The following is a 27,751-nucleotide window of genomic DNA, read 5'->3' on the forward strand; positions in this document are numbered from 1 at the left end:
TATAGAGCTTTTGGAAAGCCATCAAGTGGGCTAGGGCATCAACCTTGAACAAACCCAATGGAGAATCTCCCCCAACATTAGTCCTATTAAGACACCCATCCACCCTTGCACTGTTGTATGTGTGCCCCAAGTGCAAACTTGAAGGGTGATTCCCAATCAACATGTCTTGTATCCAATTGTTTATAGTTGATATGATCGATCTCCTCTAACAACCATCATTGATCAATTCATTAACATTATTTGTCCCTAAAAACATATTGTCTTAATTCAAGGTCACATGATTTTCCACATAAAGGGAGGTGCTCATGTTTTTCCTTTAGGATTCAAGATTGTAAACGAATACCCCAAGTCATATATTCCAAACTCTAGGAAGTCATAAATAAGAGCATGTTTGATTATTGGATTTTCCATAAGCATTTCCTCATCTTGGTAATAGTCATGAATAATTTGTGGGGATGACAAAGTTGTAGTTGATGGTGTTCCAAGAAGTGCATTGTATTGTTCCTTTTGTAGGAGTTGGCAATAACTCCACTCAAACATGAACCAAGTCGTTAAACCGTTTTTTAAACAATTTGGCGGTTTATTAGTTCGATTTGATTCAATTCATGCTTGAGTTTCCTTAACCGGTTTGAGCTCAATTTGAGGTAGCTCAAGCAAAACCAACCATTTTGGGCTAAATTGGTTCCCAAACTAATTAAGGCTATTCGGTTTGGCTAAACTGGCCCCTAAACCAATTTAGGGTTTAGGATTAATGATATCCCTTTCCTTTTAAGTCTTGCTTCTATCACTCAATCCTTTAACTTCTTGGATGAGAATGCTTCACGAATAACTAGTGCCAAGTCTCTTATTTGCATGTTTAGTGTTATGATGAGCACACCATACTTCTTTGGAAGACCTTGGAAGCACATCATTGCAAATCTTCACTTATTTTTAAAATCCTTATTGCATCCATTTGACCAGAAAAACTAGACTTGATTTGTGTGATGGATGCTGCATTGTGGCCAACTGATTCTCCAAGTTTTTATTCCAACATGCTGTTACTTTCACAATATAAAGATGTCTGGTAACATTTATTATATTCATCATAAATATCATGCACTCTAAGGTTGGATTCACACTTGTCCACCAAAATTAAGGAGTGTAATCGTGGCAACAATTAGATGGAATTGAGCCCATGCTATTGAGTAACATGAATACCTGTCTAAGACCACCACTACTTTTTAACCATCGTTGTCTAGTGTGAATCCATCCTAAGTCTTTGAAACTTAGAATTATTTATTTGTCTTTTAACCTTTTATTTTTTGCGGTGGTAGTATTCTACCTTTTTAGATTATAATAGAATTCAGGAAATGTAAGGAACCTTTGAAACTAAGAGATACTTGTCCCATTTGGTAACCATACTGTTGAGTTTTTTAGATTCCATCCACGTATAGGTTTACTTACAATGCCATCATTAAACAATAGCCATCATCAGTTTTTATTGTTTCTTAACTATGTTTCCTTCTACTACATTATTGCACAATTTTTGCTTGGAATATTGGGATTATACATACAACAATCAATATTCGGTATTGACTCTTCAAATTTTGGTAGTGTGATTGATCCTTGTTGAAGTTTTGTATTGTGAACCTTGTGATCTAGTTTTACTTTATTAAAGTAGGAATATATTAGTTGACCCAACCCCAATAGGTTGGTGAAGAAATACCATATTCATATATTTGATCTAGTTTAGTTTACAACAATGGTATACATTTCATGAGTTGTTTGTGTTATAGATAATCTAAAGTATTATCTCATTGACTTCATTTTCATCTTCCATCCTAGAAACCTTTTTTATGAATGTTCTGACAAAAAATCCATAACTTTTCTCGAGAGGGATTATTTTGTTTTGACAATAAGGGGACATACAATAAATTTATAAAAGGAATATATGTTTTGGCTCAATAATAGATTGTGTACATTATAAGCCTTTAATCCAGTGAGTGACATAGGTCATTTTTGGTGTAGTTTAGAATGACTTTACTGAAGACTTAGTATTGCCGATAACAATTATTTCAATGTTATATTATAAGAACGTTGCGGAAGAGTGTGGAGATAAGCTAACATCTTTTTATGTGTCATGTGTATGTGTTTGTTCTTACGTAGAGTGTCCACAACGAATCAATAATTCAAACAACTTATTGAAAATTATCTATTCCAGTTCTAGTGCGCATACCTTTATGACTCTGAGATCACAAATGGAAGTGGGGCTTAGTGCATCGTGTCTTATCGAAAGTTATTATTTTAAATAGGAGCCAAGGGCGGAAAAAAAGGCAATGTTCATACACATAACGAAAACTAACCTTCTCCTTTTCTTATTCATCCATGTGAATTTCAAATATTATATTATAACTTTAAATAGACGCGTTCACAACTAGGCATAGAGTATTTCAATTATATGAAAGTGATCTAGGGGAAATTCAATGCACAATCATTGCTTATGCACCCATCTCATCATAAATTCCTTGCCCCACAAATCTTAATTCTAGATAAAGTTTGAGAATGTTGCAACTACAAAAATTATTGTGTTTAATGGTTCCATCAGACATTCAAGAACTTTTGAGTAACTTTTTGTAGGGTACGAGATTAAGTTGTTTCACATTATGTGTACAAAGATCAGTGTGGCTTGGATGATACATATTGATGATCGAGAACTACCATAGAGTATGCATGCTATCACACATATTTCATATGACACCACAAGGTTAGCCTAGCCCTTGAGGTATGCAAGACACTAGCGTATACACTTGTAACTAAATCACAGAAACATGTTTGGGTGGACCTCATTAAACAAGTAAACATTCAAGAAATATTGTGACTTATGTATTTAGACAAAGGGGATGTTAAGATCAAGTTGAAACTAAAGCTTACCAAGGTTTAGAGGGTGGGAATATATTAGGATCAAGTTGAAAATAACGCAAAGAAGATCAATTAAACCAGTCGGAAGGCTTCATCAGGCACAAGTTATAAGCTCAAAATCCTTTACAAGGTTCAACATCATTCCATCTTTGTCTCTAATTCTTGAAGACCTTATGACCATATCCTGAGTCCCATACTCAAAGGCCTTTGTCATCACATGGACTCTCTTGCCAAGTTGAGGCTCAACCAGAACTTCATTGTATCTATCCTATATAGAATCTAAGCACATGTAGCATATATAACTTTAGGAAAACGCATATGAGTGCAACTTGAACAACCTAACAATGTTAGACTGAGGGAACCACAAAGAAGGCAATTGATCTTATATGTCCATAAATCTTAAGACCCTCCATGTTGCCATTAGCAACCTATGTTAAGATTGCCAACACACAAGTTGGTAGTGAACTGAATCAGGAGAAAAAAGAACTATCAGTTTACACATGGAACTCATGCATTGATTTTGTTTCAAGTGACAAGTTGCTACAGTTTTCACTAGTAGAGGTAGATGCACAAAACACGCCAATGTGTTTGGGGTGGGGACAACCTTTTAGAATCCGAGCATCCTAGTGATCGGAGCTAGCAAGCAATGGATGAACAGATAGAACAGTGTGATGGATGGATGGCCGAGGGGTGCTTTCGGCATGATAAGAGTGAGTGTTGGGGGAGGTGAGAGGCATGAGAAGTCCCATGTATGACACTAAAACCTTGGTACTTGCTTTCCTTTCTATATCTATCTATCTATCTATGGGGTAGACACTAAAACCTTGCTATCCTTTCTGTATCTATCGGTAAGTCAGTGAGTATATCTATCTATCTTCTATATCTGGGGAAGACACTAAACTCTTGCTTTCCCTTGTATACATATCTATCTATCTATCCAAGCATCTAGTGAGTCAGTCTATCTATCTATCTTCTATGTTTGGGGAAGACACTAAACTCTTTGCTTTCTCTTCTATACATATCTATCAATCTATCCATCCATCTATCTATCTCTGGTGAAGACACTAAAACCTTGCTTTGCCTTTACTCAAAAGTGTTCTCTCTCTCTCTCTCTCACTCACTCTCTCTCTCTCTCTCCCCTGAAAGTACTACTATACATCTGTTCATGCTACGCTAACCCAGACAAAAGAAACTGAAATATAGTACTTTGAGCGTGCTTCCTCCTTCCTCATCTCTCCCTCATCATCATCATCATCCTCTCCATCATTAGGGCTTTCTCTCCTCTCTTCTTCTTCCTTCCTTCATTTCCTCCTCCTTAGATTCCTTTGCTTCTGTTATTCCTTTCTCCATCCCCAATGGGCAATTGCCTGTGCTGGGTCTCTAGAGTGAAATCTGATCAGAGCCCCCCACCACTACAGGAAAGTGAACTCAAAGATGAAAGGAAGAGGAAGAGGAAGAAGAGGAGGAAGAAAGGAGAAGGAGAAGGAGAGAGAGAAAGAGGACCAGAGACATTAATCAAAGACATCCTTGCCTCTACCTCCTCTGAGAGCTTCCACATATTGAAATGGAAATTAAAGAAGAAGAAATTAGGAGGAGGTATCACAACATTAGGCAAGAAAAGCTCAAACAATGAGATTAACAGTAATAATAGCAATAGTAATAATTGCTTGGTTCCGTTGCGCTCCTTCGCATATAGCGAGCTTCGGGTAGCCACGAGGAATTTCCGTCCCGACAGCCTCCTCGGAGAAGGAGGCTTCGGGTGTGTTTTCAAAGGATGGGTGGATGAAGAACAGGGTTTCATGGCCGCCCGGCCCGGCACTGTCATTGCAGTCAAGAAACTCAACTTGGAAGGCCTTCAAGGACACAAAGAATGGCTTGTAAGGAAACTAATGCTCCTTGGGTTTTTTTATTTTTTATCTCTCATAATCAAATGCCAGGCCCCCAGTTCTAGTTATATTCCTTGGAGTGGCCCCCTTTGGGTTTCTCTTTCTCTTTCTCTCCCTGAAACATCCCCAAATACTCTCTTTGTATACATATCTGAATGCCCCTGAAATCTTTCTCATTATCTCTCCCAAAATAGGGTTTTTGCTCATGCTAGCTTTTAACTGATTGTTTTATTATTTGTTTGTGGTCCCTAATTTCTTCCTCTTTATTTCATTTCAGGCTGAAGTGCACTTCCTCGGTCAACTTCACCATCCGAATCTCGTTCGGTTAATCGGTTATTGTGCCGAAAATGACCATCGGCTCCTCGTGTACGAGTTCATGCCACGCGGAAGCCTCGAGAATCATCTCTTCCGAAGTACGCACTCAAATGATTTCATTTTGTATATACATACATGCATATAGGAAGAATGGTGTCATGTTGATTCGTCACAATTGTCAATGAATCTGCAGTGGAGTAAATTTGTACAATTGAATAAAAAACTTGAACCGTTTTGTCATGCCCTACTATGCATTTTATGTCAAAATTCTCATATATATATTCCATTTGGTTGTATAGGAGGTAGTCATGGCCAAGCTCTATCTTGGGCAATAAGGATCAAAGTTGCAGTGGGGGCAGCACGAGGTCTTGCATTTTTGCACGAGGCAGAGAAGCCCGTTATCTTCCGAGATTTCAAGACATCCAACATACTTTTGAACTCGGTTAGTTCAAATAACTCCTATGTACCCCTGTACACAACATAATAACAGATTGTTTTATCTCTAGCAATGATTTTTTAGGTGTGGTAATAGATATAAGGACTATATATAGCTACTTACTTCATATATGTATTCTTCACACAAATTTATATTCTTTTCACCCTTAACTGTGATTGTCTGTTTGCTTTCCTATTTGTAAGATTTTTAATGTGGCCTTTTTAGCAATTCAATGCCAAGCTATCGGACTTTGGGCTCGCAAAAGATGGACCGACGGGAGATAACACACATGTTTCAACACGGGTGATGGGCACATATGGTTATGCCGCACCGGAATATGTAGCAACAGGCATGTATCAACAATCTTTACACTCCCTTATCAATATAATATATGTGTGTATGTATCTCCTGTGACATTATGGCCACATATTTGCATTGTTCATTGAATTTTTGTAATCTAACCTGTTGCAAACATTCTTTGTGGGCTTTGTCCTCATGATGAAGTTTGATACCAATAATATCATGCATTCTTAGAAATACTCGTGTGTATATACCGATATATATGCATGAACGTATAAATATGCATATGCATATATGGTTCTCAGTAAAGCAAGCTCAAAACCATTCTTTAAGTCACAACTTGTTTGAGTTGTATGTATAATAAACATGGTGGTGTATACACAGGGCATCTTACAGCGAAAAGTGATGTGTATAGCTTTGGGGTAGTTTTGCTCGAGGTACTCACGGGGCGTCGTGCTGTTGACAAAAACAAACCGATTGGTGAGCAAAACTTAGTCGAATGGGCGAAACCCTACTTGACTGATAAAAGAAGAGTCTTTCGCATCATTGACCCGAGAATGGAGGGCCAATATTCTATGAAAGGTGCCTATCGTGCAGCCACCCTTGCTCTCAGTTGCCTAAACCAAGATGCAAAGCTAAGGCCTGCTATGAAAGAAGTGGTCGAACTCCTCGAACCTTTGCTTAGTCTTCGAGAATTAGCAAAGTACTCCCAGAGTCCCTCTTCCACTAGAGATCATTCAATTCACCCACGATATGATAATGGTAAGATTGCCATTGAACCTCAAGATGTTAATGATGAAGTCCACTGTTAGCATTGTCAAATTTATTTGAGGAAATCACATCAAAACGATGGCCTCAAATACGAAAGAAGAGATTTAGTTTCATTGGAACCTAGCCGGCTACCAAACTAAGCTCAACAAAATGGTTATGCAAATTCTAATGCCACCCCTTTGCCCACGACAAACCAATGACCAAGTAAAAACAACGTTATTACATCTCGTAACCACGTTGATGAAAAGCTCGTAAGAGGCATAAACATTCTTCACGTTGGGTGTACAGTCCCGTTGCATGTTGAAAAAACAGGGGATGTTGTCTGAAGTGTATATGGTAATTTATAGAACATTATATAGGTTGACCATGTTTGCATATGAAAACTTGAATGTTGTAATTACAAACTTCCACCATTGTACTATCATTCAACATGTATTTGTTTCAATGTCAAAATATATTTGCCACATAAACAACAGTTAGAAAAATGGAGGACATCATCTACAAACATGATACAAGTCTTAATTCGTCTTTAATGTGCTACTAAACTAATGTAGACAATCAAAATGTTTGGTCAATTGACATGGTACATCATTGCATGTTTTGCGAATTGAATTTCTAACTCTTAGAGGTTTTATATTCTCCAACTAAAGTGGATGTATCTTGTAAGTCATTGCAAGTTAAATGATTAATCAAAAATCAATCATCTAAATTTTGAGATAACACATCACTAGATGTATAGCCATGGCCAAGGATTTCAGCTTTGGAGTATTTCAATTTCTCTTACATAAGTCTATTGAAGATTTTACTTATTCAATAAATATTGGTCATATACGTCATGTCATGTCTCGTCTTGAAGAGTTGTCTGTTATGTATTGGGCCTCTCTTGACAAGAAAGATCGATTGGAATGAGGACCGAATGGTCGGATCGACTAGTCGGTCGATTTGAGGATCGGTCGGTCAGATCGACCAGAGGTCGAAAATTGGGTCGATCGCTTAGATCGACCAAAAGGTTGATCTATGGGTCAGTCAGCTAGTGTGTGTGTATATATATATATATATATATATATATTGTTAAGAATTAGGTAATTAAGCAAGGGTTAATTAGTACCTAATTATGTGATTAAGTTAAGCGGAAGATTAAGTGATATGTGTGTGTATGTGTGTGAGAGGAAGAGAGAGAGAGGAAGTTAACCTTATGAACAATGAGACAAGATGGGGGATGATTAACTATATTAAAAGCATCATCAAATACAAAAATCCCCACAATGAGGTATATATAGATCTCATGTGCAAGGGTGCACATGTGTGAGGAGACTATAGGTAGAAGAGTGTAAGTCCTATATTAAATGTACTTGGGAGTGGAGGATCTAGAATATCCCACTTAAGTACAAGGTCCTATTTAAGGCGTTATAGTCAACACTTCTAACTAGATTCTATCTAGGTAACTACGAAGTTACATGGTTGACTAACTAACTAAACTAAGTTGAGCTTGATCTCTCAACACGCCCCCTCAACCCCAAGTGTGAGGCGTTCGACATCTGGTTCTGCTTTCGGTGTTGTCTGGCTTTCGATGTCGGGTTTTGTGTGACTTTTGCATCGACAACGTCGTGGCAGTTTCGGTTCCTCCCCCTCAAGCCTGTGACGAAGGCTTGGGTTGACTACTTCCACCCATTGTGGGTCACGAGCCACTTCTAAAGAGCTCTCGGGCTCTTGTTCGGTCGCTACCTTCATCATGAAGACATAATGATGGGCCACGTTCTCGTTGTAGCCGATCTGAGCGACGAGATTCTTCTCTCTAGATGATCGTCGAAGTTTTTCACTCACTGATGTGAGCGCCTTCTTTACTCTGGGTGTCCGCATGATGGGTACACCAAGCTCACTATCTAGTTAGCGAGCCGACATATCCGAATCACTGTCGTTGGGGTGGTAAACTTTGTATTCGGACATCTTACCTTTGTCTTTGTCCAAGTTCGGACTTGGCCGCGACATGCTTTGGCCGCGTGAAGGGTCATGTGGGCCACTTATCTCGGTAGAGCTTGGATTGTCCTTCGGTAAAGGACTTGGCCGAATATCGTCCTATGAGTTGACATTCAACTCTTCCTCGGTCAAGACGGGTGGAGCCGAATCGGGCTTATACTAGGATGTTGATTCGTCGAAGACTACGTCTCGATTTATCTGGACCACTCGGGCTTCTGTCGGTTTTCGTTCGGGATGCGTACATTCGCAATGCTTCCAAACACCTTGAGGTGCGACAAGATTGGCTTCCTTCCCACAAGGAGCTCGTATGGAGTTAGCTCATGCACTCCATTAGTGGTGCATCGATTCATTAGATAGATGGCCGTGGATGCCGCTTCGGCCCAATAGAAGTTTGGCATGTGCTTCTCATGCATCATGGCATTGTCGTGAAGGATTTGCTTCACGATATAAAAATAAATTTAAATATTGAATTCAATAATATTTCAAACACTTGAACCCACAACCTTATAAACCAAGCACAATGTATATACCACTAGGGTAGGCTATTTGTTTTTAGAAATGTTGTCAAGAATGTGCTTCACTATATAAGAATAAACTTAAATATTGTATTAAGTAAAATTGAGGGACTTGAACCCTCAACCTTGTATATCAAGCACAAACCATACACCACTAAGCTAGGTTATTTGTTTTAGGGTTATATCCATCATTATACTTATCCCAATACATGGGAGCTCAAATGAGCATGATGGCTATCATGCATCACATGCAATGCATGTGCGCCAAATGGCGATCATGCATCTGATGTAACTCATGCATGACATTACCATATGCATGGAAATACTTATAAAAAGAGGGGAAAGGAAAACAAAAGGGAATCAATGAATCAAGAGAAAGTGAGAAAATAATACAATCAAGTAAAGAAGACTAGCTCATTGGGTGGAGAACCTCTCGTTTCGAAGTTGAGGTCGTGGGTTCAAATCAAGGGTCGATAGAGAATGTGTTCAGTTTGCGATCAAGGATTGTAAAGTTGGTAAAATATTGTCTTTTTAATATACATCATGTTTATATCAAATACTCTTGCTTATTGATTCATACTTTGTCTCAATCTTCCTTATTAAATCATATTTTGTCTCTATCTTGCTTCTTGAATCATATATTGTCTCTATCTTCTATCTATTCTCATCTCTCTCTCACACGCACATTACTCGTAACTCTTCTTCTTGCTACTCTTAACCTTTCTAACATCACCATACAAGCCTTATTAAAATTTAAGTTCCTTCAACTCCCCTTAACCTTCATCCCTGCGACTTCGCCGCACGAACCACAACTACCCCGACAGCGTGTGCTACCTCGAGTATTTGTAGATTTTTCCTTTTAGTGGCTCCATTTTGTTCGGGTGTGTGTCGGCATGAGAATTCTCTTCGAATGCCTTCACCTTGGAGGTAGGAGATGAATTTGTTAGAGAAGTACTCCTTGCCTCCATCTAATTATAGGCATCGAATGTGCCGACTTGTTTCTTTTTCGACTTGGCCCTTGAGCTTTTGGAAGTGGGAGAGCACTTCGCTCTTCTTCTTCCTCGGGAAGATCCATGTGTAGCGGGAGTAGTCATCGATGAAGGTGACGTAGTATCGGCATCCGCCGATCGTCGGTGTTTGAGCCAGTCCCCATACATCTGAGTGTATGACGTCGAGAAGGCCTTTACTTGCGTAGCTCTCCTTCAGAAATGGGAGTCGATGTTGTTTGTCGAGTTGACACGCTTCGCATATTTGGTCGACTCATTTCAACTCGAAGGTCGGAAGCAGTCAACCCAAGCCTTCGTCACAAGCTTGAGGGGGAGGAACTGAAGCTAACATCGAAAGCCGGACAACGTCGAAAGCAGAACCAGATGTCGAACGCCTCACACTTGGGGTTGAGGGGGCGTGTTGAGAGATCAAGCTCAACTTAGTTTAGTTAGTTAGTCAACCATGTAACTTCGTAGTTACCTAGATAGAATCTAGTTATAAGTGTTGACTATAACGCCTTAAATAGGACCTTGTACTTAAGTGAGATATTCTAGATCCTCCACTCCCAAGTACATTTAATATAGGACTTACACTCTTCTACCTATATTCTCCTCACACATGTGCACCCTTGCACATGAGATCTATATCTACCTCATTGTGCGTATTTTTGTATTTGATGATGCTTTTAATATAGTTAATTATCCCCCATCTCGTCTTGTTGTTCATAAGATTAACTTCCTCTCTTGTTTTTCCTTCCTTCAATCATGTGTTACGTAGCGGCACTATGGTAGTGGATAGCAAGATTTTGTCATCGGCGTCTCGAACACACAATCACGGAGTCAGGTGGGCTTAGTGGATTTTTCTAAACCACATGCTCTGATACCATGTTAAGAATTAGGTAATTAAGCAAGGTTTAATTAGTACCTAATTGTGGGGTTAAGTTAAGCGGAAGATTAAGTGATATGTGTGTGTATGTGTGTGAGAGGAAGAGAGAGAGGAAGTTAACCTTATGAACAACGAGACAAGATGGGGGATGATTAACTATATTAAAAGCATCATCAAATACAAAAATCCCCACAATGAGGTATATATAGATCTCATGTGCAAGGGTGCACATGTGTGAGGAGACTATAGGTAGAAGAGTGTAAGTCCTATATTAAATGTACTTGGGAGTGGAGGATCTAGAATATCCCACTTAAGTACAAGGTCCTATTTAAGGCGTTATAGTCAACACTTCTAACTAGATTCTATCTAGGTAACTACGAAGTTACATGGTTGACTAACTAACTAAACTAAGTTGAGCTTGATCTCTCAACATATATATATATATATATACATACATATATAGAGAGAGAGAAGTTAGGGTTAAGTATTATTACCTCCGTGTTAGAGATTGAGAGAGTGTAGAGCTGTGAGAGCACATGAGCAACAGAGTGCGAGAGTGCGAAGGGTGGTTGATCTGATCCAAGAACAAGAAGAAAAAAACAAAAAGGAGGTGAAAGAGGCTGACATAACTAGGGTTTGGTGGACTTTGCTGAAACCCTAGTCGTGGTTTCTGACGGCAACTTGGGAGTACTCCTATATCTGAACAGGTTTTGTCATTTCATATACTATTGTTGTGTGAACTTTGCCTCCTATGTAGTATTGTGGTATTCTCTGAGATTTGGATTTTCCCCTAGCATGTTAGGGAGTGTTGCAATCTTATTTGTATACTCTTGATCTATAGTGGAATCTTCTTGGCCTAGTGCCTCATGGTTTTTCCCTGGTTTTAGGATTTCCATGTAGATCGTTTGTCTCTGCTTTATGTTTGTGTCTCAGATAGGAATCTTAGTGTTTTATCCTTGATCATAAATTTTCAAACCGGTATCAGAGCGACAGTTTCTTTAGATGGAAGGAAGTGTGAGTGGTTTTCCAAGAATGACACAATTATTCTGACTGGAAGATTAAGATGGAGGATCTTCTAATAGTCAGAGACCTATATGAGTTGATAGACAGGAAAGAAATACAAACGGGGATAAATAGGGTCTGAGTGGAAAATCCTAAATAGAAAGGTGGTGGCAACCATCAGACAGTGTGTAGATGTGAGCATCCTTTAACATGTGGCAAACAATACAAATCCCTACGACCTGTGGCATAACCTCTCTGGTTTGTACGAAAGGAAAAATGCTCTCAACAAAGCTTCCCTAATGAGAAATTTGGTGAAGCTAAAGTACATAGATGGTGATAGCATTGTGGTGCACATCGGTACTTTCGTGGGGTTAGTAAACCAACTAACATCAGCGAAGTTTCCATTAGATGATGCGTTACAGGCCCTGTTACTACTTTGTACCATACCAGATAGTTGGGAGAACCTAGTAGAGTCACTAAGTGCTTCTTGTCAAGAAGAGAACCTATCTTTACAAGTAGTAAAGACAAGTATTCTAAATGAAGAAAGAAGATGAAAAGATAAGAGTGTCTTGCCTCAATTAGAAGTGAATGTGGCACAAAACCGTGCTAGAGGAAGAAGTAAACATAGGATTCCTCAAAATAGAGACAAGTCTCATGCTAGGTCAAAGTCTAGAGGAAGAGTAGTGTGTTTCTATTGTGGGAAACCTAGTCATTTCCAAAAGAATTGTCGACGCCTTAATAAGGACAAAGGCATTGTTGGTGATGTTGAACCCAGAAACATTTATGATGAGAAAAACACCTCAGCCATTGCAACCAGTGAGGAAGAACTATTATTCATTTGTGAACAAGCTAGTGTCAATCTTGCAAACGATGAGTGTTCTTGGGTAGTTGATTCCGGCGCATTGTTTCACTTAACTCCAAAAAGAGAATGTTTCTCATCCAACACAATTGGTGACTATGGCTATGTAAAGATGGGATTCAAATGATGAAGCATGCAAGATTGTTGGTATTGGAAATGTGTGCTTGTTAACATCAAGTGGTTATAGGTTAATATTGAAGGATGTGCAACATGTACCATATGTCAAATTGAACCTGATATCAATCGAGAGGCTTGACGACGAAGGCTACAATGGTAATTTTTAGAATGGTACTTGCAAGTTTTGCAAGGGAAGTCTAATAGTGGCCCGAGCACAAAAACAAGGAAACATTGTATTGTAATCCATGCAAGGTTGTGTAGAGATGAGGCCAATGTGGTAGCCGAGATGGTGAGTTATGGCATAAAAGGCTTGGCCACATGAGCAATAGGGGTATGCATATGCTGGCTGAGAAGAATCTCCTCCCAGAAATGAAAGGAATGCATTTGGAAAAATGCGTAGATTTTCTAGTTGGAAAACAAAATGTTAGGAATTTGTCTTGCCTATTGCAAAAGTCAACAATTGAAGTCAAGGAAGAAGTCGGTGGTCGAATCGATAAGCCAAATACAGGATGGTCGATCGGATCGACCAACGAGTCGACAAGGTGGGCGACTTGTTTGAAGGAGATAGAGAGTTGACTATGATAGTCGACTACATTGGATGGATGTTGTAAGTCGAAGACAAGGCCGACAAGGCCGGCCAATTAATTACTATTATAATAATAATAACATATCCCTCCAATAAATAGGAATAGCTAGGGCAGACTTATTAGTAATGATGCATATAGAGCTTCTATAACAGAGAGTAGGAAGAGATGCGAGAGTGCGTGAGAGAGAGAGAGAGAGAGAGAGAGAGAGACATAGTTTAGTGGAACTAGCCAAAACCCGAAGTGGGTATTCTCTAATTTGTAGTGATTTGTAATCTGTTTTATTTTTTTCCCTTCTTGTATCTCTGTTTATAGTGAAAATCCGTTGCTCCTGGTTTTCCCCTGTTTAGGGTTTCCACGTAAAAACCTGTGTACTGTGTATTCTTTGTTGACTTGTTTTTTGTTTCCACGTTGTGCATTTTAGATCTATCTTTCTCATAGATCTATGGTCCGATTGTAACAAACTGGTATCAAAGCTTGAAGTGCAAGAATGGAAGGAGGTGCGAGTGGTTTCCCAAGAATGATAGTCCTCAACTCACACAACTACTCCGACTGGAAGATCAAGATGGAAGATCTGTACGAACCCATAGACAGAAGTGAAATACCCATAGGGGTATTGGACTCGGAGTTGAAACTCCTGAATAGGAAGGTAGTGGCTACTGTCAGACAGTGTGTAGATATGAGGGTCCTACATCACGTGGCTAATGACACAAATGCCTACGAAATGTGGCACAAACTATCAGGGTTGTACGAGAGGGAGAATGCACTCAACAAAACTTCTCTGATGAGAAATATCGTGAGACTAAGGTACAAAGATGGAGAAAACATTGTGGTATACATTAACACCTTCATGGGGTTGGTGAATCAACTTGCAACAGCAAAGTTTCCCTTAGATGATGCTATGCCTGCCTTGTTACTGCTATGTACCCTGCCAAACAGCTGGGAGAACCTAGTGGTGTCTCTTAGTACCTCATGCCAAGAAGAAAACTTGTCCTTGCAAGTGGTAAAAACAAGTGTCCTAAACGAGGAGACAAGGACGGACAAGGGTGTCCTATCCTAGTTGGAGGCAAATGTGGCACAACATTCGGGCAAAGAAAGAAGCAAGCAGAGAAATCCACAGAGGAGAGACAAGTCTTAGGCCAGATCCAAGTCTAGAGGAAAGCTCACATGATTTTACTACAGAAAGCTTGGACACTCCCAAAAGGATTGTGAACACCTTAAAAGGGATAAAGGTGCTTCAACTGATGTCGAACCGAAAAAGACATTCGATGAAAAGGGCACTTCATCTTGGCTACGAGTGAAGAAGAATTTTTGTTCATTTGTGAGCAGGCAAGTGCAAACCTTGCAAGTGAAGAGTGTGCCTAGGTGATCGACTCCGGTGCATCGTTCCATATAACTCCCTCGAGGGAGTGTTTCTCGTCTTACACAGCTGGTGACTATGGCTATGTAAAGATGGGAGACAATGGAGAATGCAAGATAGTCAGGATCGAAAGTGTATGCCTGACAACGTCGACCTGTTGTTGGCTGACCTTGAGGGATGTTCGACATGTGCCAAATATCAGGTTAAATCTGATATCGACTAGAAGGATGGACGACTATGGCTATAGTGGTAGTTTTCGAAACGGCAAATGGAAGTTCTGTCTAGGAAATCTCACAATGGCCCGATCACAGAAACAGGGCCCTTTGTATATGATGCATGCCAAGTTTGTGCAAGGAAGAATCAAATGTGGCAGCCGACTCGAGTGGAGAGATATGGTACAAGAGGCTTGGCCACATGAGCGAGAGAGGCATGCCTATCCTAGCCGACCAAAAACTTCTTCTAGTAATAAAAGGAGTGCACTTGGAGAGATGTGTCGACTACCTAGTCGGAAAGCAAAATAGAGCTATGTTCCACTTGAGACCACCAAAGAGAAGAGAATCTGCATTAGAATTGGTACACATAGACGGGTGCTACGTGGATGCTCCAACCCATCGTGGCAGACAATACTTGGTAATGTTCTTCGACGACTATAGTCGAAAGTTGTGGGCTTTCATACTAAAGTTGAAGGATCAAGTATTGTCGTTCTTCAAAGAGTTCCAGGCCAAAGCTGAGAGAGAGTCGGGTCGGAAGCTGAAGGCTTTTCGAACCGACAATAATGGCGAGTATAGATGACAGTTCGAAGAGTATTGCAAGGCCCAAGGCATAAGACTAGAATATACAGTGCCAAAATCTCCTAAGCTGAATGGGCTTGCAGAGACGATGAATCGAACAATAATGGAAAGAGTGAGGAGCATGTTGTCGTATGCAAAGCTGCCAAAGTCGTATTGGGTTGAGGCAATGTACACGGTTGTTTATCTAATCAACAGGTCTCTCTCAATGCCCCTGAAATGTGATGTCCCACAGAGGGTGTGGACAGGTAAAGATTTCTTCTGTCAACACTTGAAGGTGTTCGGATGTCTGGCATATATGCATGTAGCAAAGGATTAGAGGTCAAAGCTCGACAGCACGTCGAAACCATGCATATTCTTGGGTTACTTGAAGGATGAATTCAACTATAGGTTGTGGAACTTACTCGACAAGAAGGTGGTGAGGAGTCGGGACATCATGTTCTTGGAAGACAAGACAATCGAGGAATGGAAACAATAGAAGTCGGAATTGGCTTCCCAGTCGACTCCCACTACCATCTACTCAAGACCGGTCAACTATACACTATCGACTAAGAGGAGACAGTTGGTCGGAATGACCGAATCCGAGATGGTCAACTCAGACCAACTGACTAATACATATGAGTCGGAGTCGACGGACCTATAGAAGTCGATTGAGGCATATGCGTCGGAGTCAGTCGACCTTCAACAATTGATCGACATGTATGAACACAAGCCGAATGAAGAGGCGGCAGAGACATCCGAATTTGAGCCGACAATGGGAGGTGGAAGATATACATTCAAGCAAAGGAGATAACCTTCACAATACATCAATCAATATGTTTTATCGACTGATGAAGATGAGCTAAAATGCTACAAGGAGGCCATGGAAGACGAGCGCAAGGAGAAATGGCAGAGTGCAATGCAAGATGAGATAGACTCACTGCATGAGAACTACATTTATGACTTGGTGGAACTACCGAAAGGTAAGAGAGCCCTGAGAAACAAATGGGTCTTCAAGCTTAAAAATGGGGAAGGTGGTAGCTCACCCAGATACAAAGCCCGAATCGTAGTAAAGGAATTTCAGTAGAAGAAAGGGGCTGAATTTGATGAGATCTTCGCACTAGTCGTAAAGATGACATCCATTTGAACAATACTAGGTATTGTTGCCAATATGAATCTAGAGATAGAGAAATCGAATGTCAAGACAACATTCTTGCATGGGGAATTAGACGAAGAGATCTATATGCAGCAACCCGAAGGCTTTGTGGAAAAAGGAAAAGAGAATCTAGTGTGTCGACTAAGGAAAAGCTTGTATGGTCTGAAACAAGCTCCACACCAATGGTACAAGAAGTTCGAATCCTTCATGCTGGAACATGGGTTCCATAAAACACAAGCCGATCATTGTGTGTTTGTCAAAGGTATAATGAAGGTGACTTTCTTGATTCTCTTGCTATATGTTGACAACATGTTAGTGGTTAGACAAGACACCAAGAAGATAGAGACCTTGAAGAAAGCTCCAGGCAAGTAGTTTGCCATGAAAGATCTTGGATTGGCAAAGAAAATATTGGGGATGCACATGGTTCATGACAGAACTAAGAACGTGCTATGGTTGTCACAACAAAAGTATGTGACAAGATCTTGGCAAGATTCAACGACTAATTGCAAGTTGAATGCTAGGCAATGTTCAAAAGGGGAGAAGGACAAGGTCGAGATGAGGAAAGTACCATATGCTTCGGCCATCAATAGTTTAATGTATGTTATGGTCTATACGAGACATGACATAACATTTGCAATCGGAACCGTGAACCGATATATGAGTAATCTGGGTTGAGAACACTAGGCAACAATAAAGTGGATACTCAGGTACTTGAAAGGCACCTCAAGGATGTGCCTTCGGTATGGTTTTGAAAAACCTATGCTCAATTGTTTTACCGATTAAGACATATCGGGGGACGTAGACTCAAGCCGATCCACATCAGGTTATGTGATGACCTATGCAGGGGGAGCAGTGTCGTGGTAGTCAAGACTACAGAAGACTGTGGCTTTATCAACCACAAAGGTAGAATATATGGTTGTTGTAGAGGTTGGTAAGGAGCTGATATGGATGGGGAGTTTTCTCAATTCACAAGGAGAATTCTTGCTCCATTGTGATAGTCAAAGTGCCATACATCTAGCCAAGAACCTTTTGTATCACTCTCAAACCAAGCACACACAGAGAAGGTATCACTAGTTATGAGAGAAGGTGGATGAGGGAGAGTTTAACCTTGTGAAGATCCATACTGATGATAATGGATCCGACATGCTTATGAAACCACTACCTATGGACAGACTCAGAGTCTGCCGACAGAAGACTAGACTAGCCGACTATACCCATAGGAGTGAATGGGGAGTTTGTTAGGAATTTTTCTCTCCTATGGGAGAAGTCGACAGTCGAAGTCAAGGAAGAAGTCGGCAATCGAATCGACAAAGGATGGTCGATCGAATTGACCAACTAGTCGATTGGGTGGGCGACTTATTTGAAGGAGATAGAGAGTCGACTACATTGGATGGATGCTCCAAATCGAAGACAAGGCTGATAAGTCGGGCTGACCGGATGGTTGAAGACAAGGCTGACAAGTCGGGATGATTAATTATTATTATAATAATATATAATAATATATAATAATAATAACATATCTCTCCTATAAATAAGAATAGCTAGGGCAAACTTATTAGTAATGATGGGTATAGAGCTTCTGTAACAGAGAACTTAGGAAGAGATGCGAGAGTGTGAGAGAGAGAGAGGCATAGTTTAGTGGAACTAGCCAAAACCCTAAGTGGGTCTGATTTGACATAGAGATTTGTAATCTGTTTTATTTTTTTCCCTTCTTGTACCTCTGTTTATAGTGAAGATTTGTTGCCCGTGGTTTTCCCTTGTTTAGGGTTTCCACGTAAAAAACTGTGTATTGTGTATTCTCTATCGACTTGTTGTTTTGTGTTTCCGCGTTGTGCATTTTAGATCTATCTTTCTCATAGACCTATAGTCCGATTGTAACACAAAACATGGCTACCTTTCACTCTAGGCCACCGAGAAGAAGAGAATGTGCACTAGAACGAGTCCACATGGATGTATGCTCAATCACATTGGAGTGGACAATATTTTGTGACATTTATTGATGACTACAACATAAAGTTGTGCGATTTCATGTTGAAGTCCAAAGACCAAGTGTTGTCGGTTTTTAAAGAGTTCCATGCTACAGAAAGAGAATCCGGACAAAAGTTGAAGGTTGTCCGGACAGATAACGGTGGTCAGTATAAAGGACCATTTGAGTTGTACTATAAGACTCAAGGCATAAAACTTGAGTATACATTACCGAAGACCCCTGAGGTGAATGGTCTTGCAGAGAGGATGAATCAGACCATAATGGAAAGGGTAAGAAGCATGTCGTCACATGCAAAACTATTGAAATCGTATTGGGATGAGGCTATGTTGATGGCGGTTTATCTTATAAATAGGTCTCCCTCAATGCTCCTAAATGGTGATGTTCCTCAGCGGGTGTGCACAGGAAGAAATGTGTCTTACCAGCACTTTAGAGTCTTCGGATGCTTAGCGTATATGCATGTTACAAAATATCAGAGGTTAAAGTTCGACGACAAGTCCAAATCATGCATATTCTTGGGGTACTCAGAAGACGAGTTTGGCTACAAGCTATGGGATCTCCTTGACAAGAAAGTGGTGAGGAGCCATGATATCGTATTCATGGAAGACAAGGCAATTGAAGACTGGAGACAGTAGAAACCAGTGTCGTCTTCCCAGCCGGCTACTGTTATGGAGTCAGCACAAGCTGATCCCTCTCCCACACGACCGGCCTACAGACAACAATCAACCGATGCAACCGAATCTGAGCCAACCAGGATACAACAATAGGTTGATGCACATGAATCTGAGTCTAAAGATGAGTCGGTAGAAGAAACCGAATTTGAGCCGGTTGTTGAAGGAAGAAGATACCCACTCAAGCAAAGGAAGGCCTCCTCTCAGTATCCAGCCAATCAATATGTCTTATTGACCGATGAAGATGAGCCAAAATGCTATGAAGAAGCCATGGCCGATGTGCACACGGAGAAGTGGTATAACACCATGCAAGATGAGATGGACTCCTTTTACGAAAATCACACCTATGATCTAGTGGAGCTACATGAAGGAAAGGGAGCTCTAAGAAACAAGTGGGTCTACAAGTTGAAGATCGGAAAAGATAGCAGCCCACCTAGATATAAGGCCCGCATTGTGGTGAAGGGTTTTCAATAGAAAAAGGATGTTGATTTTGATGAAATATTCGCAACATATGTAAAAATGGCATCCATCCGAACTGTATTGAGTATAGCTGCCAGTATGAATCTGGAGAAAGAACAATTGGATGTAAAAACAACATTCTTGCATGGGGATTTAGAAGAAGAAATTTTTATGTAGCAACCTAAGGGTTTTGTGATGAAAGAAAAAGAGAATATGGTATGTAGACTAAGAAAGAGCTTGTATGGTCTGAAGCAAGCTCATCGACAATGGTATAAGAAGTCTGAATCCTTCACGTTGGAACATGGATTCTATAAAACACAAGCCGATCATTGTGTTTTTCTCAAGAGGTTTAGTGAAGGTGACTTCTTGATTCTCTTACTTTATGTAGATGACATGTTGATTGTCGGATAAGATGCTAAGAAGATTGAGAGCTTAAAGAAAACTCCAAGTAAATCGTTTGCTATGAAGGATTCAGGTCCGGCTAAACAAATCGTGGGGATGCACATATTCTGGGACAGGACTAAAAATATGTTATGGTTGTCACAAGAGAAATATGTGACAAAAGTATTGCAAAGATTTAATACGTCTAATGCAAAACTTGTTGGATCTGCATTGCCGAAAAATTGTAAGCTAAATGTTAGTGAATGTCTGAAAAGTGAGAAGAATAAGGTTGAGATGAGAAGGGTGTTGTATGCCTCGGCCGTTGGAAGCCTAATGTATGCTATGGTTTGTATTGGCCGGACATTGTGTTTGTGGTTGCAACAATAAGTCATTTCATGAGTAACCTTGGAAGGGAGCATTGGGCACCCGTAAAATGGATACTCCGATATTTGAAAGGCACTTCAAGTATATGCCTTAGATATGGCGCCAGGAAACCTATGCTCGAAGGTTTCACAAATTCTGACATGTCAAGGAACGTAGATTCCAACCAATCCACATCAAGATTGCAAAAGGCTATGGTCCTATCGACCACAAAGGCTGAGTATATGGTTGCGATGGAGGCCAAGAAAGAATTTATTTGGATGAAGAATTTTCTCAGTGAACTAGAAATGAAGCAAGAAAGATTCCTACTTCACTGTGATAACCAAAGTGTCATACATCTGGCCACGAATGTTGCCTATCACTCTCATACCAAGCACATACAGAGGAAGTATCATTGGTTACAAGAGGAAGTGGATGAAAATGAGTTTACTCTGGTGAAGATCCATATTGACGAAAATGGATCAGATATGCTTACGAAGATTTTACCTATGGAAAAACTCAACGCTTGCCGACTGAAGATAGGTCTAGCCGACTCTCCCTTACAAGAGTGAAGGGGGAGTCTATTATGTATTGGGTCTCTCTTGACGGGAGAGATTGGTTGGAATGAGGACCAAATGGTCAGATCGACTAGTCGACCGATTTGAGGATCAGTCGGTTGGTTCGACTAAAAGGTCGGAAGTGAGGGTCGAACGATCAAATCGACTAGAGGTCGAAAATTGGGTCGATCGGTCGAACCGACCTATCGGCCGACTAGTATATATATATATATATATATATATATATATATATATATATATATAGAGAGAGAGAGAGAGAGAGAGAGAGAGAGAGAGAGAAGTTAGGATTAAGTTATTTTTAATGTCAGGAACATTGAAGTAAGATGTATCTATATTTTCCAGTTTCTTGTCCAAGTGACTCTTACATGGTTATTCAGCCTCCCATGTTTAGGTGCCCGACCCACACATTCGTGCACCAACCCACTTGCAAGGGCAACACTTTACCAATCATCTATATCCCTAGTTCTTGGGCTAAGACAAGCATATGCAAATTGATCAGATGCTTCTGATTTTAGCTATCAATTCCAAAATGAAGATGAGTTCTTACTCTGATGCAAGATATGTGATAAAAGCTGTCAAACATGAGTCTCCACATCTTTCCCAAGTTATGGGACATTAGCTTCAATTGCTTCTCAGTAAAGTGCCCCAATACCCACTTTTTCTTTGAATTTGAAAGAATCTGTTGTGCAAGAAAAAGTGGCAATCACATATTATAATAATGTTTCATGGCCATCTTTATAATTTCTGCATATTTAATGTACAACAAACTCTATGTATGGTCAATAACAGCTTAACAGTAGTGACATTGCACACTTCCTTGTGATTGGTTGCACAAGTAAGACAAGCACTTAATCATCATACCAATACTCGATACTTGTGACCAATCCTAGACTAAAATATAGGACCTAGAAACAAAGGGCCTTCACAGTAATCAGATAACGATATACAGAGTGATGTATGGAAAGAGCATTACATATACTCTAAAAAAAATATGGAATCAGAAAGTATGCTTCAAAAACAATCATAACGAATTTATGAAGGTATGGAGAACCTTACATTCTTATAGCTCCATAATTATGAAAACGTGTCGTAAAAGAATAAAACCTAGGTGAGCTTTGAAACAACCTGAGAAGGTAATGACACAAAATTTGGGGCAACAATGTTAGATGCTCCTTCCTCAGACACTATATTAGTTCTTGACATTACAGAATTTTGCTTCTAAAGAACAACAATTTGTTCATAAGGGCCACAGTTTTAACATAGAAAAATCTAAAAACAATTCATATGTTAACGAGCGGGAACTTTGGCGTCGCTAGCTACAATCTTCACAATATCTACATTCACTGCCTCGGTCTCCGTCTTGAATGAAGCCTTCTCAAGAAAGAATGTCCATGTGTTGTCATAGTACCTGTATGTGTGCAGATGTCCCTGAAAAATAATAGGTGAAAGAAGTGTCTCTTCTCTTTCCCTCTCCCTTTTGCATTCTCTTATAGAAAATAATACTAAATCATGACTATAAAGGTCCTAATGTATTAAAGAGAATAATCAACATACTCTTCATATTACACAGTCAAATTCACAAAGGTGAACTAGTATGATATAAGAACCTTTGTAGCTAAGATTCAGAAATGTTTTTAGCAATCAACACTGTAAGATTGACAAACATGCAGTAGATGTGATAGTTCTAGAAAATGACATGCATGAAATGATGGTATAGAGTTTTGGAGTAAATCTTATCAGAAAAAAAAGCAATAAAGGTTTAGACATGCATGGAATGATTGTATATGTATTTTGGAGTCAAATCTTTTCAGCTACCAAAAGCAACAAGTAGTGGGTGATCTAAGGAAGTCACCTATGAAACCAGAACAATTAGAAAGCCAGTTTAAAATTCAGCAGAAAATCTGGTATTAGGCCCTTTCATACTAAAACCAAAAGCTCGTATTCAAGAATGTACAGGCGACAACAGGAAATAGTTTCGAAACTACAATGGACAGATCTCAAAGAATGCATCATTCTTGAGATACTCCATAATAAAATGGAGAATCAAGCTCATGATGATGTATTAATGCTGCTGCAATTGCATAGACAGTAAGGGCTGCATTTGAAAACCAATAACTCAAACTAAGTACACATGACACCATTCAAGCCACATGCACACAGTAACAAGGAGAAGGTCCGTTCATTCCTTACATCCATACATAAATGTTTTGATGCTACCATTTCAATACATATTGAGCACAAAACAAATCACCTTTGTTATTTACACCATGTAAAACTCCCATAAAATTTCAGGTCTATCTATAGAGACCTTCAATAGGCACACATAATAGAATGTTCAGAAGATAACACTCTTTCAAAACCCATAAAAGTTCTTATGATAGACATTTCAATAGCCATAAAGGTTCATAATACATGTAATCATCAAAATATTTACCAAAAAACATCCTAGAACCAGGAAGGTGGATAACACATGTACCAAAATTTTCATATTTTCTATTCAAGTTACAAATTGTGAAAAAACCATTAAAACGTGAAGTGTCCAAATAAATCATGAACTTCCTTCACATATACTATTTTCCACCATATAATAAATCCCTAAGACCAGGGAATATGATCAATAGTGACCACATGAATATGCTTTTATGCACTTCTTTTAACATAACAGAAACATGGTTCATACCTGTAATCAGGTATAAATGTGTGCCCCCTTTATCCACTAAAAACCAAGAAATTTTCCTTCACGTTTACTATTTTCCACCATATAATAAACCCCTAAGACCAGGGAATGTGATCAATAGTGACCACATGAATATGCTTTTATGCACTTCTTTTAACATATAGAAACATGATTCGTACCAGTAATCAGGTAAAATGTGTGCCTTTATCCACTAAACACCAGGAAAATTGTCAAACTTGACATGAAGAAATATTTATAACACAAGCAAAATCTGATAAATATTACACATCTACATAAATTTCTACTGAATTTGAGGTATTTTCTTATAATTTTCTATTATTCTTGAAGATGACAGTTTAATAAAGAAAATTTTCTAAACAATGATCCAGACTCCATCAACACTCCAAGAAAGATAATATGCAATCATATCTGATGCTCTACTAACAGATAATTTATCAAAATTCAAAGCATGTGTTTTAACGTACAAATCATTATGCATAAAAATGAAATGCACACCTTGAATGTGACTTTAGATCTCGCTCTTGTCTGCAAAGCCTCATTTATTGACTGCAAGCATTAGTCAGCAGTAGACTTGTTACAGATCAAATATACTATGTGTCTGATTAATGATTGCATCATAAAAAATAAATCTAGTAAACTGACACCAAAAAGAAAGGAAAGTATGAAAATGAATTTAAGATAATACAAAAGGACTTCTTAGAAGGAACAAACTGCAAAAGTAGGAAAACACAAAGTTAGGATTGTTTCCCAATTCTAACCTTGTCAACAGCGTCAAGCTTCTAACGGCAAAAAAAATGCATCAAACTGAGAGGGAAGCAAAAAAAGAGATGAAATGAAACACAGAATTGATTTTGCTTAACCTTACCCATCACGATTCTCTTGAAAAGACATCAAACATGAAGTACAATGAACGCCTCAGGAAAACATCAAAGGAACCAGGATACATTTTTATTCTAAGCTTACCAAAATAAAGGAAATCAAAAATGCAAAAAGATGTAATTTTGAAACCTGCCTGTCAAACTGCACCAATATTCTGACAGAGAAACAGCAAAAGGATATGAAGTAGAAGGAAAAACAAAATATAAGGATTTATTTTGTTCTTCTAAACTTACAGAGTGCACAAGAGTAAAATGAAATTAAATGAAATGATTGATTTCCTTTTGACCTTGCTTACAACAATTCTGACAGCATTAGGATGACCAAATAAAAAGGAAAAGACAAGAAAACGCATAAGAATTATGATAAGTCACCTGACTACCTTATGGAACCCGTCAAGTTTCTAATAGAAGAAAGGAAAGCTAACAAAAGAAATGGAACTAGAAAAAGCAAAACAAAAGAATTTTAATGGATTTTGATTCTGACCTTGTCGGAAAAGATTCCCACAGAGAAGAGTACAATAGACAACAGAAAGGAAAGAACGAGCAGACGGAAGAAATAGATGATACTTCTGCCTTAGTCAAACTGCATCAAGAATCCCAAAGACAGAAAATTGCTCATGTTAAAAAAGAAGACAACTTGCAGGGGCAAGAAAGAGCACGGTTAGACAGCTTTCGATTCTAAAATTGTAGAAAACAAGATTCTGACGCGGAAGAACACATAGTTGATCGAACAAAAACAACAAAAAAGAAGAACAAGCTATGAGAATTCTCGAACTGCATCATGATTCTCACGGTGAAGAAGACATAGACAAGAATAAAGCAGAGATGTAATGAAAAGAAACACAACCGTTTGATTAATTGCTATTCTAGCCTTGTGGAACTGCATCCAGATTCTCACAGGAGAATAGATAGAAACAGAAAACACCAGCAAACAGGAAAGGTAAGGAAAACATAGAGAGAATGGAATCATCAACTTCTAATCTTGTCAAAATGCATCAGGATTCTCATGGCGAAGAAGATATAGATTACAGGGGGAGGGGGGAAAGAGAATGGAGTAATCAGGAGAATAGAAGAGTGGTACATGGAGTAATCAAGAGCAGAGAAGAATAGAACATAGAAACGGAAGACAACAGATACGAAAGGGAAACAAAACAAGGAGAGTGCAATGAAATAAGGGGGGGAAATGATCAGGTTCTGAGAAGAGTGACCTTGTCGAACTGCATCAGGATTCTCATAGCGAGGAGAGGGGGGATAGAGCCATTGGAGACGAGTTCATCCAAAGCTTCAGTGAGGCTGGTCCCGATCTTCGTCTTTCTGTAGAGCTCGCAAGCGTTAGCTTCCATGGAAACCTTGGCGCCTGTCGCTGAGGGACTTGACTGTGTGCAGTTCCTTTCGTTTATATAGTATAAGTATAGGAGGGGGCAATCTGCGTGAAAAAAGTGGGGATCCCTCCTGTCGACCTATTTATACTAAGTAGTAAGGAGGGGTAGACTTGGTAAAAATTAAATAAAAAATGGCCCCCAGCCTGAGTTTCCCTTAATTCCCCAAAATGCCCCTCCCTTCCCTTCCCTTCCCTTCCCTTCCCGAGTTAGGAGTAAATGTCACCTAATCCTCTCTCATAAACTACTTGAGGTCGTGGGATCATATGTATACTTGGGAGTCACTTTTAGTGCTCGCTCAGGTAAATTCTCGATGACCCAGGCATCCAAAGATAGGCTAACGAGAGGGTATGCATCCCTCTCGCTCTTAGAGAGACAATGCCACCAGGCATACTTTCAAGAGCCATGGACTAAGGGATGGCTCTTCGACTCATTAGTGACCCCTTCCCTCATGTATGCATCAGTAGTATGGGCTCCATGTCTACCATCTTTCATGTGGACGCAATTAGAGAGACCTTTGGTGACGATGTTATCACGTCAACTCCGAAGCAAATCGACAATACCACATGACATTATTAGAGCAAAGTTCAGTCTACCCCCGATGTTAGTAGAAGCACTCTTTCAAGTGGTAGTTTTTATTCATCGGATACATAGTCAACCACAAGATAGGATATCTCGTCAAGCCTTTGAGGCATCCCGATCCCTACATACGTCTGGAGACACTAGCTCTTGGTATAGCATTGTGGTGAGTTGGTTACTTGCAAACGACATAGAAATTAATAACCTACCTCCCCTCAAGTACAACCATGGGACTGGTCAAACTCTAATCTCTCATGAAGAATGTAATAAAGTGATACGCCAAGAAATATGGCAAATTTACACTCGATATAAATGGATCACCCCACGAGAGCCACTTCCATCGAAAATGTTGTACTATAAGGAACACATCTTGCACTTCTCTAAGTTAGGTTTTATTACACGACCAAGATATCTAGATACATTCTTATCAAACGCACTAAGGGTGGCCATTGGACAACTTAGGATATCATCTCACCAACTTGAGATTAAGAATGGTCGGGCTAATAGAGTCCCTAGAGAGGAAAGACTATGTAGGTTATGCCATATAGAGATAGAGGATTAGTATCACTTCACATGCAAGTGCCCAAATTATGCCGAGATACGGGCGAAATACCAAGACATATTAGGACCCTCTCCCACCTTCTCCAAACTATTAGATACCCCGAGTGTAAAGAGACTAGGTAGGTATATTTTAGAACTAAAACAATATAGGGAGAATAAATTACAAAGTGTTAACCATAACCCTTTTACTATTCATCAACATGTAACTAGTGTAATTTTTCAAGAACAAGGGGAGACGATGAATGTGGATACACTTATGCCGTTTGGCCTCTCCCTTGAGGAAGTAGAAATGCAAAGAACAACCAAACGCCCTTGGATGTTGGGCTTCAAAACAAGCCAACGTGGAGTAGAAAAGATTAAGAAGATAAGGGAACGTGAGCTACGTCGACTATAAGGTATGGTTGGGGT

General features: G+C 39.5%; 2 protein-coding genes across 2 annotated transcripts; one reads left to right on the forward strand and one right to left on the reverse strand.

The window, feature by feature from the left end:
* Positions 1-4,083: 4,083 nt before the first annotated feature.
* Positions 4,084-7,013, forward strand: LOC147869343 (putative serine/threonine-protein kinase PBL11). The gene is made up of 5 exons (XM_087328346.1): positions 4,084-4,775; positions 5,062-5,197; positions 5,399-5,541; positions 5,761-5,884; positions 6,220-7,013. The coding sequence occupies exons 1-5, from the start codon at positions 4,254-4,256 to the stop codon at positions 6,645-6,647; spliced, it is 1,353 nt and encodes a 450-aa protein (XP_087184472.1). The 5' UTR covers positions 4,084-4,253; the 3' UTR covers positions 6,648-7,013.
* A 15,240-nt stretch (positions 7,014-22,253) lies between these two features.
* LOC147869344 (transcription initiation factor IIA gamma chain / TFIIA-gamma (TFIIA-S)) lies at positions 22,254-26,213 on the reverse strand. The gene is made up of 3 exons (XM_087328358.1): positions 26,033-26,213; positions 24,442-24,492; positions 22,254-22,676 (listed from the first exon to the last, which is right to left on the reverse strand). Exons 1-3 carry the CDS (start codon positions 26,165-26,167, stop codon positions 22,536-22,538), a joined length of 327 nt encoding a protein of 108 aa, XP_087184484.1. The 5' UTR covers positions 26,168-26,213; the 3' UTR covers positions 22,254-22,535.
* Positions 26,214-27,751: the final 1,538 nt, after the last annotated feature.

Source organism: Azolla caroliniana, unplaced genomic scaffold (genome assembly GCF_043228905.1).
Source record: "Azolla caroliniana isolate FFs.n. ecotype wild unplaced genomic scaffold, voAzoCaro1.0.p SCAF_1, whole genome shotgun sequence".
NCBI lineage: Eukaryota > Viridiplantae > Streptophyta > Polypodiopsida > Salviniales > Salviniaceae > Azolla > Azolla caroliniana.